General features: G+C 33.7%; 1 protein-coding gene across 7 annotated transcripts in view; it reads left to right on the top strand.

Annotated features, from left to right (window-relative positions):
- The window catches only part of LOC134712834 (fibrillin-2-like), a 120,671-nt gene that overhangs the window by 92,148 nt on the left and 7,946 nt on the right, over positions 1-20,577 (top strand). For 3 of the 7 annotated variants that reach the window (XM_063574784.1, XM_063574785.1, XM_063574791.1), the window contains 11 exons: positions 3,878-4,172; positions 4,493-4,563; positions 4,874-5,153; positions 5,556-5,626; positions 6,124-6,311; positions 7,427-7,539; positions 7,929-7,996; positions 11,118-11,353; positions 11,852-11,964; positions 12,288-12,385; positions 12,648-12,898. In XM_063574784.1, the coding sequence (XP_063430854.1) occupies positions 3,878-4,172; positions 4,493-4,563; positions 4,874-5,153; positions 5,556-5,626; positions 6,124-6,311; positions 7,427-7,539; positions 7,929-7,996; positions 11,118-11,353; positions 11,852-11,964; positions 12,288-12,385; positions 12,648-12,898 (1,784 nt within the window). The other 4 variants (XM_063574788.1, XM_063574787.1, XM_063574790.1 and 1 more) reach the window with 4 other exon arrangements.

Raw genomic sequence — 20,577 nt, 5'->3', positions numbered from 1 at the left:
CTTTCTTCACCAAATAGCATCTGTACTTCAATTCCTGATCCAAATAACTGTTTTTTCTTTAGAGTTGCCTCTTTGTCTGTTGGATTTCTAACTAAGAGATACATGTCTGCCTCCGGTTTACACAAGGAGTTTGGTGATAATACTTTTCCAAGATTTGGTGATGGCTGTATAACAATATCGCCTTCTGGTTTGCTGTCAAGTTTCACTTGGATGAATTGTGAACTGTATGGTGGTAAAACAGTCGTTTCCGCTACTACTGCTCTATACACTTTAACGTCACCTATTTCAGTACTGGACGTCTCTGTCGCCGATATTATTTCTTTATTCAATGTTATTGTATATTGTCCATGGTCAACAATAACTCTGTTAGTTTCTAAGAAATCCAAACCAAGAATTATCTCATCTTCTATATCTGCTACTAGCATGTTACATTCTATCTTTGATCTACCTATTTGTAGAGCGACCTTTTCTGCAACTTCTGCTTGAATTGTTCCTGCTGTACTGATACCTTTAACAACAACAGTATCCGATAGCTTTGGCTTGGTTTGTAGTTTTCTAAATAGCTCTGTATTAAGTATTGAAACTTGAGCACCACTATCAATTACTCCATGACTCTTTACACCATTTACAAGTACTGGAATATACATAGTCTTTGCTTCAATCTGCGCCTTTCCTTTATACATGTATATTTCTCTGATCGTCACAGGAGGTGGTTGGCCAGTATTTGATTGGTGAACTGAAGATCGGCCTACATCTTCAGTCCGTTCCAGTTTAACTGTCTGTTTGGTGATGGTGACCGTGACCGATTCCCACCAGGTGAGTTGCTTCTACTTCTACTTCTACAATCTCTTGCAAAATGTCCTGGTTTACCACAGCTAAAACAGTTTGTGTCTCTGTTGCCGCTTCCCATGTTGTTCACAGGTGAATTTGGGAACTGTCGAGGTGGTGACTTTGATCTGTTGCTGGTCAGCAGTTTCCATATATCTTTAACCATTGTTCTGGTCTCTTCTAACCCTTCTTCTGTCTTTTTCAGTCTTTGGTCCAAATTGACAATGGATGGGTTATTCTCCCGATCAGCAAATTTCACATTTCTTATGCAAAGGTCTGATTTTGCTGGAATTTCTTCTTTTTCGTCATCAAATGTAACCCTTTTCATCTCGACTCTTTTAGCTCCAAGGATAATTCTTTGGTTAGTTATGGCACTTTTCACATACTGCATTGACTCATCTAGTGTAGTGGGATTCTTGTCCATTGCTGTGAGGGCTGCCTTTTTGTCTAGACATCCTTTCAGGAATGCATCTATGGCTACAATTTCTACAAACGCCTCTGGTGTATCAGGATACCCATCTGTTGCCATTTCTTGTGCTCTTTCTGTGTATTCCTCAAGTGTCTCATCTTGGTCCTGTTTCAAGTCCTGCAACTGTCTCCTGATGATATGTGGTAGATCCCGTCTTCCAAAACGTTCATTCAACTTGTTGCAGAGTTTGTCATAATCTTCCTGTACTCCTTTGGCTTTCACACTGTAGAATTTCAGTGGCTTGTCCCTCAGACATTCTATCAATTTATCAAGTCTGTGTTGTGGTGTCCATTTATATCTGTTGGCAATGTGACTAAACTGTAGGAAATAAGGTCGCCAATCTGTTTTTCCATCATAAGTTGCCAACTTTGGAGCAGACGGTCCTTCAACTCTCTTTTCACTCCTGTCTTGTAAATTACCTTTTGGAGTATATCCAGAGCTTGACTTCAATGCAGTTATTAATGGTTTCCTGTCCTCTTGTTTACTGTAAATTCCGGACGGAAATAGCTTCTCAATTCTCTCAGTGGTGAGTCTCATTTCATCTGCTTGTTTCATTTTGTTGTCTCTAATCCTGATTTCTTCACGCATTTCATTTTCTCTTTTCTCAAACTCTACTGACAGCGCGTCTGTATTTTCTTTATGGTCATGTTCCATTTGCTCAATGCATTTCTGAAACTTTGCATTTTGGTCAATAAATCTTTTTTCAAAATCATCTTGCATAGTTTGCATTTGATGTTGCATTTCTTGTAGTGCTACTTGCTTTTCTTGCATTCGTTGTTTGATTACGGCATTCATGCCACTCATTTGCTCCTCTAATTCACGAACTCTTTGCTTTGGATCTATGTCTTTTTTGGTACGTTCCAGTGGTTCCACAACAATTGCTCCTTCGTCAACCAAAGGGTCCCATATGGTGTTAGGAATACCTTCTAGTAATTTCAAATCTTCTATGGTAAGTTGTCCTCTCTCCTCTCTAGCAGCTGTAATGATCGCAGCTCTCTTTGTGCCAATACTCTTAATACTTTTGAGTTCTTCAACTGTAGCAGTGTTGATATTAATTGGCTGTGACATTTTGTAGTATTTTGCAGAAAATAAATATACGCAAAAATTCACGGTCCAAAAAATATGCGATGTCTCAAAATCTAAAAATCAAAACGTACACGAGATCAAATAGTGTCACGTAACGATCAAAATAAGTCAACGCGCAAAAATGATATACGCTATCTCAAAATGCTGAAATACGTACTACGAATCAAAATGTGGCGTAATATTCAAAATAATATCACGACAAAAAAAAAAAAAAAAAAATTCAAAAAAAATTCAAAACAACAAATAAACAACAAAAAAAAAGGGGGGGGGGGGGGGGGGGGGGTCAAGGAAATAGAATCTGTCAATACGCAGACATCAGAACATCTGATGTACCCTTACAGGGAAGGTAAAGGATATAAATACTATATCAAAGCGCAAACATCAGAACATCTGATGTACCCTTATCAAACTATAGTAACTGGGGAAAGGGGGGAGGGGGGTCTCAATGTCACTGGACAACTGAAAACAACAAAAATTGTATTAAATATAATGTAAAAGTTTTAAGCACAGTACAAAGTGAATAATACTTCTTACTTTTATCATATATCTCTTTAAATAAAAGAGAAAACAAGTTTTTCTCTTTTCCAAAATTTGAAAAATTTGCCGCCAGATAATGTAAACAAACAGTGAGTTCGTCAAACAACTTCTGACACCAATTGTGGTGACATAAGTATACTAATATATATATATGACTTACCCAAGAGTGTCGCTGAATACTCTTAGGCTGAGAGTTACACGGGTCTGTGTACAGCACCGAATTCCAGGCTCCTACGATCAGGGAACACGTCTGTCAGCTTGGCCGTCTATAGTAACTCTGAGGGAATCCCCGACCATTCGGAACTCTCTTGACTAATGCATATCATGTTTGATTGTGCCTAACCGGCGTACTCCACAGTTACTTAAATTTACATCTTGCATTGAATAGACAAGTCTTTTTTTTGAGTATACTTATTAAAATTATTTTTTTAGAAATTGAAATTTGTTTTAATTTTAGACAGTAATTTTCAGTAATTTTATTTTAAAGCATGTAAAAACATGGTTTCTCTAATTTTCATGCTATTTTCACATTTCCTGACCGGTGTGAGAAAAATATTTCTAATCTCTAGTGAAAAATTTGTTCTCAGCAAATGATTGGTCGAAATTTTATTGTGACATTAAATTTTCTTTGTTTCTTCTGAATTTTCCTATTGTGACGTCATGAAAAAAGGCAACCATGCCTGATGACATCACATAAAAAGTACACAACTTTCTTCAAATCTTTGAAAAACAAGGATACAAATCATTAGAGAAACAGATTCCACCACTATAACTCGTGTTTTATGATATTTCTCCACTCTCAACAGTTAAATTTAACGATTTAAAATACTCGGCAAAGCCTTGGGCTTTAAATATTAAGATTTAACTGTCTCGAGTTGAGAAATATCGTAACACACTTGTTGTAGTTGTGGAATCTATATATAATCAATCACACATCAATATTTGTTATATTTTTAGACGAGATGTTCAGACTGGGAACGTTGGTAGTGTAAACTGGGAGGCCGTGTTCACAGGAGACCAGAATCAAGGACTATCGCAAACACTCAAGGACACCCTGTTTAGTGAACTACCGCAAGAAATATGGGGCAATTCCAAAGCTATAAGAATAGGAAACATGTTGATTTATCTTATGGACTATGAGACAACTAGAGCACAGCTTGACCTACAGGCATTAAACTTGACTTGGAACAATGATTTGTTGAATCCAAACTCATTTTATTTCAAGTCCTACTCACAAGCTATTTGTGCTGATGTAAGTAATATTAATCACATAGGTGGCCAAGCAGCTGGGTTATAACTTGAAGACCATTTGTTTATCTTCAAAAGCCACCTCACTGTATTGTTGTTAAAAAAAAATCAATAAATGAAGATGTTATACTTTAAAGAATAAACAGTAACATATCAGATCCTTTGTAACTGTTTTTACTTCCTTGTAAATTTGAAACATTAATCAACTTCAAAGCTATTCAATATGACTCATTTTGTATGATCTTTATTATGGAGCCTTGAATAGTATGTCTTTTTTACAATGTTTTTATAGTTAATAGTTAACATATTTCCTGATATTTACAGATTGATCGACTCATGCAGCAATTCAAAGGCCAGTTCCCAGGTTACACTGGATGTAGAGTCACAGCATTTGGGTTTGTTTATATTTATTTTACATTTAGAGGGATGAATAAAATGATTACAATAGGAGGATTTCCACACCAAAAATACGCATTTTTGAAATTAAACCTCATCCAAATTCCATGTTAAACTCTTTTAGGATAAAAAAATTAAAGGAAATTGTTGTTGAAATGAATTTCATATAATTATAAATTCCAAATCTGTAGTTTTCTTATCATTACTTTAATATTCATGTAATGATACATTCGAATATTTCTTGTATTTCTATAATTTCCTATAACAAAAAGGGTTAGTTGTTATCTATAAACATTTTGTATTCCACAGAAATAATCCAACTACAGCATCAATTGATCTGACATTTGAAGGTCAACATTTCAACCTTCAAGACAGAATTATGAACCTGTTTAAAACTCAACTTCCTGAAGTTCGTTACCAGAATTTCCTTGGATATGTCCTTGGAAATCTATTGTTCTTCAAAGACTTCTTCACAGACTTTACTGCAGTGCCCTTGACCTTCAGAGTACTCAATTTAACATGGGACCAACAACTTCTGAATAAAAATTCTGGAATGTTCCAAGGTCATGCCAAACTGTTCTGTGCAGATGTGAGTTGTGCAGTTTCTTATGAAATCAATTATGGGGTTATAGAATACCTTCCTATTAATGTGACTGCAATCAATTTCATGAAAAACTTCGAAAAATACTAATTAAGTCAAGAACTTTTCCCTTTAATATACAATCAATTATTTTTTAAGAACATTTTTTAGAGAGCCATTGCACAAGGATCATGTATTATCCAGATTTTATCGTTCTGTTAATTTTAAAAAAACAAATTTTGAAAAGATTGCAGAATTTTACTATTTGAACTATTTTTTTAAATATAAATAATTAACTAATTCCATTCATACTTGCTGACATATAATTCTGATACCGGTTATACAAATTTAGTTGAGAAATACTATAAATGACCAGGATTTCTAAGACTTATATTAAATATTATTTTGCAGGTTGACAATTTATTGAAGAGACATCCATCACTATTCCCTGACTATGAAAGCTGCTCAATAAAAGAGTTTGGGTGAGTAAGACCTATGTCACTTCAGCTCATTCTTTATAAGGAGATTTTGTAAGACTTGTTTGTCATTGAATTAAGTTGTTAAAGATAGTATGGGATAGCTTATTAATTTTATAAAGCATAACTACTTTGTTGACTATTGTAGTAATTCACATTTTTATGCCCCATTTATGGGCATTATGTTTTCTGGTCTGTGCGTTCGTCTGTCTGTTTGTTTGTTGTTCTGTTCGTCCATTTGTCCCGCTCCAGATTAAAGTTTTTTGTTGAGGTAGTTTTTGATGAAGTTGAAGTCCAATAAACTTGAAACTTAGGAAACATGTTTCCTTATGATATGATCTTTCTAATTGTAATGCCAAATTAGAAATTTTATCCCATTTTCATGGTCCACTGAACATAGAAAGTAATAGTGCGGATGGGGCATCCATGTACTTGGGACACATTCTTGTTTTTCACTACATCTAGATGAGTCCATTATAACACAGGTAATTTGTTTTATTTAGGAATAACCCAGTAACCATAACAATGGAACTACAGTTTGGTGGTTCCAATAAGAACGTTCAACAGTTACAACAGAATGTTGCTGGTATGATGTTTGAAGACTTCCCTAGATATCGCTACATGAACAGTATTGGTCATCTTGTAGGAGATCTAATTGTCTTCTATGATACATGGGAGTATATTCTGCATGGTAAGATATATGACAAGTTCTAATTGTTTTCTTTACTTAATTTGACAATGGTTGAAATATATAAAAATAGTTGGAAAAATATCAAAACAAGGAATTATTTGAATCTGGAAAATTGTTCATAAATGTATGATGAAAACAAACCCAACTAGATGTGGTTAGCCATGCACGCATGACTAAGGTTAATTTAACTTTCACTATCATTTCAGTATGAACTAACTAACCCCCTAGCCATGCGTGTTTGGCTAACCCTATTAAGGGCATACGATACAGTTTTGATCCTGTATTTACAAGTTCATGAAAATTTGCATATAGGCTATTTTTTACCTGATTAAATCAAATATGTAATAAAAAATATACCTTCATGTGCTACTTTTTGAGTAAAATGAGATCGAAATTTTGTATATTTAATCAAAATTCAGATTTGTGGCCGTAATTTCTTTTTCGAAAGAAAGACATAACTTTTTTGTTATAAAAGATAAACACAAATTGTTTTTTGCTAAATGATCGGTAATTTCTGCATTTTATAAATATCCTAAAAAAATATACAATTTTTTATTCAAAAATAACTCATATTTATCAAATGTTCATGAATTGAGGAAAAAACGTAATTTTTTACTGCATGTTTATCAAAATTAAAAAAAATCCTCTATTTACAGTTTTATAAAATTTGGGTCACATAATCTCCTTGCAAAATGAAACAAAATGCCGTTTTGAAAAATAGGGGTCCATGAACTCGTTTTCAAATTAAATCAGTTTGAAAGATAAAAATCAGTCGGAAAATGCATCTTTTCCCGATATGTCACAGTTTGACGTCGCGAAAATAACAAATTACGTTAGCAACGTCGTTACATTCCCTGTAACTGTATCGTATGCCCTTAAGTTGGGTTAGTTTTCATCATAAATTTCTCACCAATTTCCCAGAATTCAAAATTATTCCAGATTCAAATAATTCCTTGTTACAAGAAGATTCATTGTATCTAAAGCTGTAATTAGGAATAGATTATCATTTTTGTGAACAAAGAAAAAGTAGCATGCAATTGCTGCATGAAAGAATATATTACAGAAAGAAAATAATTCTGGAAATATATAAACATTATGGTTTTATTTTGTTTTAGATGCCTGGTTATCAAACATCACCTACTATGTATACAGTCTTCCACAAGCTGAACAACATCTCAACAAGGACTCCTCAGAATTCAAAGAATTTGAGACTAATTTCTGTAATGATGTAAGTTCTATAGTTATATTAAATGCTAATGTTTGGATAATACATTGTGATGACATCATATGATTTAAAGATTGATAAAAACTTCAAGCCTATGTATTTTTTACCATCTACAACTCAGAAACAGCGTAGTGGTTATGGACATCTGGTTTTAACTGTTATGGAAACAAAATGCTATGGAATTTGAACTCTTTGGTGACATATATTTATAAATGAATTTTAAGTTTGTATAACTAATATTATCATGTCCAATCAATTGTACTTTTCACCCCATCTTATATTTATATCTTTGAAGGTTACAAATCTGAAAAAAAAGAACTGGTAAATTATTTGAATACAATAGATTATTATTGACTTTAGATTGCATTTTCATTGGATGTTTTATTTTTTAGATTAATAACTTTTTCAAAAACAGCGTGTTGCAACAGAGATATTACCGATGTTTCTTTGATCACATAGCGTGAGTATGATACTGGTCCTTGTTATGACATTGTGTAAATAATCATGCCATGATTTATCTAGTATATTACATGTGTAGTGGGTTTAAAGGTTTTATCTTTTTCATTACTGTTTGAATATTCAGTAGGAAGTAGTTTAACATGAAGCTTTCACAGATTCATTGGGTTTTGAGATTTGAAGATAACAAACTTTTTACTTGTTAACAGACATTTAGCTCTTGTTGGTTCATATCACACATATGACACTTTGATTGTTTTTGGTGTAAAATGCAGTGTAATACAATATCTATGGGTTCTTTCAATGCATCCATTAGACTTACTATTGCATTTTCTTATAGAGGGCATTGGTAACTGTCTAAACCAATTATCATCATCATTCTAGTTCTAGAAAGAAAAAAATGTACTTGTTTAAAAAAAAATCATTTTAATATATTTCACATTTGATATAAATTCAAATTTGTATGTTGATTACTTGGAAATAATATCCTAATGAATTGAGTTTAACCAAAGTCTTTTATGTAATAACTGCATGTTAAGTAGTCCCCTATACACTGACCTTAAGTAATTCCCTTTTTACCCTGTATTTAGTCCAGGTAGCCAGACTATACACTGACCTTAATTAATTCCCTTTTTACCCTGTATTTAGTCCAGGTAGCCAGACTATACACTGACCTTAATTAATTCCCTATTTACCCTGTATTTAGTCCAGGCAGCCCAGACTATACACTGACCTTAAGTAATTCCCCTTTTACCCTGTATTTAGTCCAGGCAGCCCAGACTATACACTGACCTTAAGTAATTCCCCTTTTACCCTGTATTTAGTCCAGGCAGCCCAGACTATACACTGACCTTAAGTAATTCCCCTTTTACCCTGTATTTAGTCCAGGTAGCCCAGACTATACACTGACCTTAATTAATTCCCTTTTTACCCTGTATTTAGTCCAGGTAGCCCAGACTATACACTGACCTTAAGTAATTCCCCTTTTACCCTGTATTTAGTCCAGGCAGCCCAGACTATACACTGACCTAAAGTAATTCCCCTTTTACCCTGTATTTAGTCCAGGTAGCCCAGACTATACACTGACCTTAAGTAATTCCCCTTTTACCCTGTATTTAGTCCAGGTAGCCCAGACTATACACTGACCTTAAGTAATTCCCCTTTTACCCTGTATTTAGTCCAGGCAGCCCAGACTATACACTGACCTTAAGTAATTCCCCTTTTACCCTGTATTTAGTCCAGGTAGCCCAGACTATACACTGACCTTAAGTAATTCCCCTTTTACCCTGTATTTAGTTCAGGTAGCCCAGACTATACACTGACCTTAAGTAATTCCCCTTTTACCCTGTATTTAGTCCAGGTAGCCCAGACTATACACTGACCTTAAGTAATTCCCCTTTTACCCTGTATTTAGTCCAGGTAGCCCAGACTATACACTGACCTTAAGTAATTCCCTTTTTACCCTGTATTTAGTCCAGGTAGCCCAGACTATACACTGACCTTAAGTAATTCCCCTTTTACCCTGTATTTAGTCCAGGTAGCCCAGACTATACACTGACCTTAAGTAATTCCCTTTTTACCCTGTATTTAGTCCAGGTAGCCCAGACTATACACTGACCTTAAGTAATTCCCCTTTTACCCTGTATTTAGTCCAGGCAGCCCAGACTATACACTGACCTTAAGTAATTCCCCTTTTACCCTGTATTTAGTCCAGGTAGCCCAGTCTATACACTGACCTTAAGTAATTCCCTTTTTACCCTGTATTTAGTCCAGGTAGCCCAGACTATACACTGACCTTAAGTAATTCCCCTTTTACCCTGTATTTAGTCCAGGTAGCCCAGACTATACACTGACCTTAAGTAATTCCCCTTTTACCCTGTATTTAGTCCAGGTAGCCCAGACTATACACTGACCTTAAGTAATTCCCTTTTTACCCTGTATTTAGTCCAGGTAGCCCAGACTATACACTGACCTTAAGTAATTCCCCTTTTACCCTGTATTTAGTCCAGGTAGCCCAGACTATACACTGACCTTAAGTAATTCCCTTTTTACCCTGTATTTAGTCCAGGTAGCCCAGACTATACACTGACCTTAAGTAATTCCCCTTTTACCCTGTATTTAGTCCAGGTAGCCCAGACTATACACTGACCTTAAGTAATTCCCCTTTTACCCTGTATTTAGTCCAGGTAGCCCAGACTATACACTGACCTTAAGTAATTCCCCTTTTACCCTGTATTTAGTCCAGGTAGCCCAGACTATACACTGACCTTAAGTAATTCCCCTTTTACCCTGTATTTAGTCCAGGTAGCCCAGACTATACACTGACCTTAAGTAATTCCCCTTTTACCCTGTATTTAGTCCAGGTAGCCCAGACTATACACTGACCTTAAGTAATTCCCCTTTTACCCTGTATTTAGTCCAGGTAGCCCAGACTATACACTGACCTTAAGTAATTCCCCTTTTACCCTGTATTTAGTCCAGGTAGCCCAGACTATACACTGACCTTAAGTAATTCCCCTTTTACCCTGTATTTAGTCCAGGTAGCCCAGACTATACACTGACCTTAAGTAATTCCCCTTTTACCCTGTATTTAGTCCAGGTAGCCCAGACTATACACTGACCTTAAGTAATTCCCATTTTACCCTGTATTTAGTCCAGGTAGCCCAGACTATACACTGACCTTAAGTAATTCCCCTTTTACCCTGTATTTAGTCCAGGTAGCCCAGACTATACACTGACCTTAAGTAATTCCCTTTTTACCCTGTATTTAGTCCAGGCAGCCCAGACTATACACTGACCTTAAGTAATTCCCCTTTTACCCTGTATTTAGTCCAGGTAGCCCAGACTATACACTGACCTTAAGTAATTCCCCTTTTACCCTGTATTTAGTCCAGGTAGCCCAGACTATACACTGACCTTAAGTAATTCCCCTTTTACCCTGTATTTAGTCCAGGTAGCCCAGACTATACACTGACCTTAAGTAATTCCCTTTTTATCCTGTATTTAGTCCAGGTAGCCCAGACTATACACTGACCTTAAGTAATTCCCCTTTTACCCTGTATTTAGTCCAGGTAGCCCAGACTATACACTGACCTTAAGTAATTCCCTTTTTACCCTGTATTTAGTCCAGGCAGCCCAGACTATACACTGACCTTCAGTCTGGTATTCAATGGTACAGATGAAATCCAACAGGAACTAGTTACCAATGCTATAACCAGTCAGGCAGACACTTATCCCATACAGAACAGAGACATGATGTTTATTGGAAACAACCTCGTCTACTCTGGAGGTGGATTTGATAACATTGCCATCAATATATCAGATTATCTACTTGGACCTGTAGGACCCACACCTAGTCCAGGTGAGTAATAGCTAAAATGGATGTAAATTCTGAAATAATATTATATAGATATAGGAAGATGTGGTGTGAGTGCCAATGAGACAACTCTCCATCCAAACAACAATTCAAAAATTAAACCATTATAGGTTAAAGTACGGCCTTCAACACGGAGCCTTGGCTCACACCGAACAACAAGCTATAAAGGGCCCCAAAATAACTAGTGTAAAACCATTCAAACGGGAAAACCAACGGTCTCATCTATATAAACAAAACGAGAAACGAGAAACACGTATATATTACATAAACAAACGACAACTACTGTACATCAGATTCCTATAGCTGTTCTTCAATGATTTTTCTTTGAGTTTTATTGAATTTCAGACTATTGACAAACAGAAAAAAATATTAAGGTTTAAGTGTTAGATAATAAAGCTGTGTCAGAAAGTTTTTTATTGAAAGACAACTGACCAGAGACTTTTTGTGTTGTGTTATAATAACCAAATTATAATTTGATTTCAGTGAAGACAGTTTACAACATGTCCTTTGTGTTGCTGAACTTTGATTACAATTCTCAGCTGTCCAATCCTAACTCAGCTCAATTCCAAATGCTGGCAAACAGATTCTGTAAAGCAGTAAGTTTTTGTACTCAAGGAATTTAGATATAATTTTGATCCACATTTTAACAAAAAAATCAAGCTCTGCTCATAGCCTCTTTTATTAATTGATAAATTTTAAGGAGTTTATTATAGTTCAATTTGGTAAGGTTAAAAAATATAACTGACTTATTTATATATTTTTTATCTTTTGAACATAGACTGTGTCTTTTATTAATATCAGGTAAAGTTGTCTTGTGAAGATACTAGGATGGCAATTTGGCCAATACCACTCTATATTATTCACAAGGGGTATAAACATCCTATAGACAGAATGTCAAATATGATTGTATCTTTTTCAGTTAAATGAAACATATGGACCAGTAACAGATGCATCAGGGAGACTGGTTCCAAGAGAATCTTTTAAAGATTATGAAAACTGTGAAGTCAAAGCATTTACGTAAGCAAAGATATTAGAAATGCAAGAGCTGTCAATCAATCAGTGTTCTGTCTTTTGTAAAGGGTTATAAAGGTCATGTGAAATATTCAAGGTGAAAGGTGAAAAAATATTGTTTGACAAAAAATTAACAGTTTAATTAATGTAAGTTTTCTTTCTTAATTGGATTTCATCAATTATGTGCTAAAAGTTAAATACCTAATTCATTTATAAAGAATAGTTTGAAGTAAATGGAGATAACTTTATCTATATTATTCATCTGTAGGAGAGATTCATCTGGAGTTGACAAGGTCAATTTCATCCTGACCTTCAGTGGTGAACAAGATTCAACGTTAGTTACCTTGATAAAGGGATTGTTGATAGAGAATGCTCCCAGAGAAACAGTCAATGGTCAAATTACACTGCATGTTGGTGGCCTGTATGTGTTTGAGAGTGACTTAGCTATTGAACAGGCTACTGTTTCTGCCACAAGTCCTGGATCAGGTTCAACCGGTCCCACTGCTACAGTACCTCAAAGTAAGTCACCATTTTATATTATCCATAGTGGAAAATTTACTTGACATGAAATTTATTTGAAAGTGAAAAGTTAGATTTCAAAGACATGTGAGATTCTCACCAATATTTATATAAACTGATGTTTCATTTAGTGATTTTTTCTTTTGGAAAATATAAGATTAAATAATACAGGAATCAAATGAAGTAAAATCAATAAAATAAAACAAAGAAATGAGAAAACATAAAGTATACATTTTAGTTCTGAATTATTGATTTAATTTGCTGTTTTTATTTGTTTTGTAATTTTGTTTTGTGATAATTTGTTACTAAAACACTGCTTTTTACACTTACTGTCCATACTGCAAATATAAATAGCATGTCATTTTCAAAATCTGTGGAATGAAGATATAATGTGTATTCTATATGAAAACTTGGGAATGGAAAACAAAATAAATCTGCATGGACAATCGTGTATCAATTGATAGTTATAATTCTCTGAATTATTTGAAAGGCATGACAATATCATCCTCTAATTGCTGTAAATTGAAAAATTATTGCATACATGTATTTATGCGAATTTGGAAGAATGAAGGAAAAATGCAAGATTGATTATTGTGATTTCTGGAGAAGCTGCATACAGATATATGTATCAGTTTTCAGGGTACTTATTTTTGCGATATTCACATCATTGGCATTTATAAAAAACCTTGCAATAATTTCTGAATTTACAGTAATAGAGGCTTTTGATACCAGCACACTGCTGTTTTGCACCAAATGATATTGGAAGCCATCTATAAATAAGCTGTTCCCATTAATGGTTGACTCCAGTTGGAACATTGATTACGAAATCCCAATCCTGTTTTAATCCAATTTAACTATGTGAATTATTGATACAAAATAGTAAGAAGCTTAGTGTTGACTTTGACGCAGTTTTAGTGTTTTTTCTAAGTTAATTGCCTTGAAATACATCTTATTGATGGGATTGTATAATAGTTGACAGCTTCTGTTCTGTCTAAGGACAAACTTTTAAAATTAAATGGATAAAAGATGATTGTAGAAATTACATCTTTTGGTGGCAGTTTTTTTCTGCAATAAAATTAACGGTACCAATTTTCTTGCCGCAGATGCGCATTTCGACAATACATGTCTCTTCAGTGATGCTCGTGGCCAAAATATTTGAAATCCAAAGCTTATATAAAAGATGCAGATGTTGAGATAATTGTAAAGATTAAAAAAAATCATAATGAGGAATGATCTGAGCCTTATACATTGAGTGGAGATCAACATTTAAATCTGAGTTGTAATAGCAAGAGTTTATAATATATATGTCAATAATTCTTTGACACTGATTGGAATAAGAAAATTGCCTGAATCTGTAAAAGTATACGTTGACTTGATGTTTGAAATGGTGTTTAGTAGTCTATATTAGGAAATAGTTGACCTCTGACAGAAAGATTTTTCTGCTAATTTAAGATATTTTTAAAGAAAGTAATAAGAAAGTTGATATGAATTGTCTGTCCCATAGACTAAGCAATTTATGATTTACAGATATCCCATTTTGATAATATAAGACTTTCTTAGACATATATTTATTTTCTTGTCTAGAGTAGAACATATTTACTTCTCTTTTTAACAATCGATTTAGTTAGATTTCTTTTTACTTTATCAGACTTAATAATGCTTCCAGACTTCACTGCAATACTTTACCAATGTAAATTTTCTCATATATTTGGATACTTCAAAATCTTCAGTAATATTTCCTTTATAGTTAGATTCTTCAAATTTTCAAAATCTTCTGCATTTAATCAAACTGGACTAACAACAATCAGTTACCATGGTAACGATGGATTGTGATTTTCCAGATCCCTGTTATGGACTAACTACTGAAGCGTATTACATAGATCCAAACAATTGCCGTGGTTACATATACTGTTATCCTGGACTGGATCCTATAACTGGAACTTGTCCCTCTGGCACATCATTCAACATAGCAACCAAAGGATGTCAAGTTGATTCTTCTTGTACCTGAAAAATCAGGAATGTTTTACAGACATTGTGCTCATTATTTATTTTTTATGTTGACTTGTTGAGATTTTTAGATATATTTTTAATACTAGGAAATTTTAAATGGAGGGTATATGTTTTTTTATACCATAAATGTTTGATACTTGATGTAAAATTTTAGTTTAAAGCCATTGCAATCAACTTAAGTGTAGAATGTGTCTCACTGTATGTGTGTCCCCCCAACTGGTAAATATAACCTTAATATAAAATAATCTTTCAAGGGATGATAAATTGACCTGCACAGAATATATATAATATATCTATCACATGCTTATAAACATTTTACTTAAGAAGCACTTAATATATCAATCTAGAAAAATACCTATTTCACTTTATAAAGATTTAAGCAATACTACATAGGATTAGGTATACTGACTATTATCACACCTCACCAGATCTATATATCTGTCAGCACTTGCACTATAAAGTACAAATACTGATCGGGTATTTTGTGATTACAGATCCGTGTGAAGGTGTTTCTGGTGTGGCTTACTTCAATGATCCGACTGATTGTAGAGCTTACCTGATATGTTACCCTGGAATGCCACCGTACAAACTCACCTGCTCACCTGATTATTCATTTGACTTAGGAACTTCATCTTGCAAATATGATATAACTTGTCCATAGATATACTGATATTGAAATTCTTGAAAAAATATATTTTTATATGGATCGTTTATAAAGATTTATACTTCTCTGCTGTTAAAGCTTTGATTGACTTAAATATTTTTTGACTTTATGTTTTGATACTAATTTAAGAAAAATTTACCAAGGACTTCCTTTTTTAACTATTTCATGCAAAATATAATGAATACATTTTACGAAGAGAAGAAACAAATGCTTAACATTTCTTTCCCTAATGCAAGTCCCTCTTTTATGATGAAATCCAAAGCATATTAGGGAAAAATCTCAAAAATGGCCATAGTTAGCAGCTTTTGATTTCAGTTATATATTTTATGCTTGTGTACAGATTTATGAATATTTATTAAAATTTCTTCCACCAATTTTATTGCATATCTTTTTTATGCTCATTGAATTTGTAATAAAGGTTTATTACACATACTACTTACAGTATGGTAGAAGCCAATGATAGGAAATGGTTTATATATTTTGGCCATTGAACTTAGACCTCTCTCTCGTCAGTAGTTATACAACTGTAAAGGTTAACAGTTATATAAGTATAATAATACATGTATATGATCGATACTGGAGCAGGTATCTGTGTGATAATTTGATCTTGATGTTAGACTTTTCTATCTGTTCACAATGGAGATTAACAGAGAAAAAATACGGGCATTGCTTTTATGTTTCTGGTTATATATGGTCATTTAAAGTTTGTTTCTTACAGGTTTTTCATTCTTTTGATTGCAAGACAATAAATTATAAATACTTGGTGTAGGGATACCTTTGATGATAATCTCCCATGAAAAATAGCTCAATGTGACCTACATTTCACAATTTATTCACTTGTAGTTTTTCAAAGTCACTTTGAATTATTTACTTGGAGATTAGTTATAGAGGCTCCCAAAATATCAAAAGAATGATTATGATCTGAAATAATTATATATTACTTCGAGCATATTCAATATCAAATTTAAAAAATCTGTATCTGTAAAATCAATGACACTGTTTCCGTTACTTATATTTGGGGTTTTCTTTACTTGCAGAAATATATATTGTTTTTAAAGTTGTGTGTCATTTTATTAAAAATAAATGTCGCACCTGAGTCATGTCTTACAAGGAAAACCTCGTTAAATATTTGAATATAGAATCGAAATGACGTAATGCATGTATGTAACTAACCTTAATTTGATGAGGCATGATAGAACAAGTGCATTATTGTTATTGATGTTTGCATGTAATGCTATGACAAAACCAACAGACATTGCCGTCATTACTAAAGAAACTTAAATAAATGGCTAAATAACAAAGGAGATGTCTGCATGAATGTCTGGTTTTAATGGAGAATGACAAAAAAACAACAAGAAGAAATGCATGTTTAAAATTTTGTCTAAAAAGCTTGTAAATAGCAGCATGTGTTTGTTGTTTGATGCAGACTCAAATCAATGAAAGCAGTGGTTGTTTGTGTCTAACATTCAACAAAGCATGAAAGTGAAGGCTAGCATGAGAAGCAGATACCAAGGCATGGACAGTTGAGTACATGTTACAAGTAAGCTGTTGACAGTTGCATGGATAACTCTAGATATGCTGATGGCAACTGCATGGATAACTCGTTAAGCTGCTGACAGTTGCATGGATAACTCTAATCCAATGTGTGGTTTATTAATGGAAAGATGTTTTTTACACTTCCAGCAGCATCATGCAAAGGAGTCAAAACTGTTGGAGAAGTTTACTTTTCGGATCCTAATAATTGTCGAGCATTTATATTTTGTTCACAAGAGACGCCAATGAGTTACTCATGCCCAGCAGCATACAAATTTGATCAAACAAAGAAGAACTGTGTTCCTGATGCAAGTTGTAAATAGTGAAAACAATGATGAAATACTGTGCCATAGGCTTGCCTGAGGACAATGACAGCATATATTATTGTTTTATACATATTCTTAGATTATATGGATCATCTGGACACCACTAATTATATGAATTATTGTCGAAGATAGAAATTGATTATTTTCATAATGCAGCTTCAATGAATGAAAAGACACTATAATATGAGCTGCCTCGGATAGAAATCGACCTTATGCAAGTTCATGTACACATTTACATGTATAAGACATTGTTCAATTTTGGAATAATTCAGATATAAAAGATGCATTTTGGTTCGTTTTAAAGGGTTGTCTTCTTATGAAAACCTACTTTTGGAAGAATAACAGACTTTCTGTAGAAATTATTTCAACCCAAAATAGATGAACAGAGGTATTGATTTTTGATGGCATAAGGTGCTGTGGATTTCTATCTGATGCATCTCATTTACTTCTTGTAAAAATAAAAGAATTTTGAAAAGGTTTGTTGACAGAGAATAAGCAGTAAGAAAACAAACAGTAAACATACAAAGACATGGGATATGGAAAAAGATGTTACATGCCTTAAAGATTTATACTTATTCTAAGATTGATTTGAAGGTTTAGCAGTTAAAGAAACTTAAAAAAAAGATCTTTTGACTTTTTGGAGAATTCAATATTGCTGAATACTGTTGTTTAACTTATTATCCATTTCAGCATTTTCTGAATACAATGCAAATAAAGTTAATTATATACAAACCAGTTGTTACTTTAATTATTTTAATGTCTTGTAGTGCACATAGATTAATTTGTATTTTATCATCTCTTTCTGTATTTGCTATTAATACATTATTGTCAACTCTTCTCACTGTACCTGCTGGTACCACTTGAGATTAAACTTAGAAGGCAATACATATTTTGTCAAGTCGTATAAAGAAAGGCAACAGTAGTATATCGCTGTTCAAAACTCGTAAATCTATGGACAAAAAACAAAATTGGGGTAGCAAACTAAAACTGAGGGAGATGCATTAAATTAAAGATTATTTTGTCTAGAATTATTGAGTCAAATAGTTGGCACGAAACCCAATTTGACAGATGACAGAATGTAGAAGCGGTAGATGTGTAGGATGCAATATCCCATTATCAACACATGGTCTACAATGATGAACTCACATGATACAGTCAGCTGTAATTATTTGAGGTGAGAAAAAATAACACAATAAGTGCATTGAAAATTTAATACATGTACTTTGAACACATTTAATAGCTCCATAGTTTTTACACATTTATTCTGTGTTCCCCTACTTCCTAAATTAACACAAATGGTTCAGCTCAGTCATTTTTTTATTATAGAAATGTGTCAAATATCACTACACAGAGATTTTTCGTTTACACATGACTTTTGTGTTCCTCATTTCAAGGCGCATTAGGGATATTGTCCCATAAACACTTGGTTTCTGGATAATAACTTTATTGTTAGTGAATAGAAATCTATGAAATTTAAAAACAAGGTTTATAACCACAAAAGGAAGCTTGAGATTGATGTAGGGGGTTACGGTCCTCAGAGTAGGAATAAGGAAGATACTAAGCATTTATTCTAGTTTCCAGACAATAACTTGTGGAAGGGTGTATAGATCTATCCGAAATTATACCACTTGTTTCCATACCACAAAAGGATTGTTAGGATTGGCTTTAGGGGGGTTACTATGGCTCAAATCTTATAGGGGTAAGGGGCAAAAAAGTGGGAAAAACTTAAGTTTTTTGGATAATTGACAATTGAAAAGCAGTGTAAGGGAGGTAATCCAAAAGCAAAATTGAACAATGTTGTACAATGAGGGATTACAGACTTTTATGATGCAAATAAAAGGATAATTATGGTTGCCAACTCCACTGAATTTGAATAGAGATAAAGACCACATCTTGAGGGAAGGAATTCTTGGAAAAAGGAGGGGGGCAATATTTTATCATTTCAGATTTCAAAAAATAAACAAAAAATTTCAATTATTTGGGGAGGGGGGGTATTTTTCCGGAAAGGGGGGTCAATACCAACAGCATAGTGTATTGCACAAATGCAAAATAAAAAGTGGGTTAACTTTTTTTTATTATTATTTCTGTTTTTTATTTATTTATTTTTTAGGGGGGGTGGTCAATTTGCACAGGAACAGAGCAAAAAAATTGAATATAAATTCAAATCATTTAACCAATTCTAAATTTTTTAAGTATAGTTATTCTGTGTCAGAAACCTCTTATGAGTCAAAGGTTTAATTACAATCCAATTCAGACCTGTATCAAGCGTGAATGTTGTTTCCATTTTTGCCCCAACTGCTCAGGGTTGGACCTCTGTGGTCGTAGCCAGCTGTACCCGGCAAAGCAATTTATATAATTTGGGATCAGAAACTTGAACCCTGTCACTAGTCAATGAAAGTGGGACTTAAGTATTACTTTTCTAGATGAAACACATTTTATGTATTTATCCACATGCTCAGATTACAAATGGTATTATCAGCTCACAAGTCAGTGAACTAAGTTTTCCACTCTCACAGGCATAAAGGCTGCGTTTGGTCACGTAGCTTCTCACATTGACAGATATTTATACAATCTTTGCATTCATGTGTTGGATTTGAACATTCCTGATGAAGGTAAATCTATAAAATTGCTTCTGACGGACTATTTATTCTCAGGCAAAGTTATTTTAGATGTTCTTCACCATTCTATTCAGTCTTTTAGTCAAATAAAAAATATATTGGAACATATGTTATTTTACCATGCCTTTTTTACGATCAGGTCATCAGATGAAGTTTGTTTTTAAATTATGTCTGTTCCTGAACTACTTTCTGTGATAGATCAGCATTATTTTATATTCTGATTTTGTTGTAACGAATGTATTTCCAACTGTACACCAGTTTTTAACAACAGAGACTGTGGGTTGACAGGGGGGTATAGAAATATGGTTATCAAGACTTCTTCTTTCCTGCAGTAAAGCCCTTGCTGTAAAGGGTCATCTGTTTGACTGTAGGATTGTAACCTTGTCAAAGTATATTAGTATTATTATTAGTAAGATCACCCTCAGTTTTTGGTGGGGTTCGTGTGGCTAAGTCTTTAGTAATCTATGTTGTGTCTTGTGAACTTTATTTAGATATAGGAAGATGTGGTGTGAGTGCCAATGAGACAAC

Source organism: Mytilus trossulus, chromosome 3 (genome assembly GCF_036588685.1).
Source record: "Mytilus trossulus isolate FHL-02 chromosome 3, PNRI_Mtr1.1.1.hap1, whole genome shotgun sequence".
NCBI classification, from domain to species: Eukaryota; Metazoa; Mollusca; class Bivalvia; order Mytilida; family Mytilidae; genus Mytilus; species Mytilus trossulus.
The sequence above is the reverse complement of the archived record's forward strand: the minus strand, read 5'-3'. Positions and strand labels throughout refer to the sequence as shown.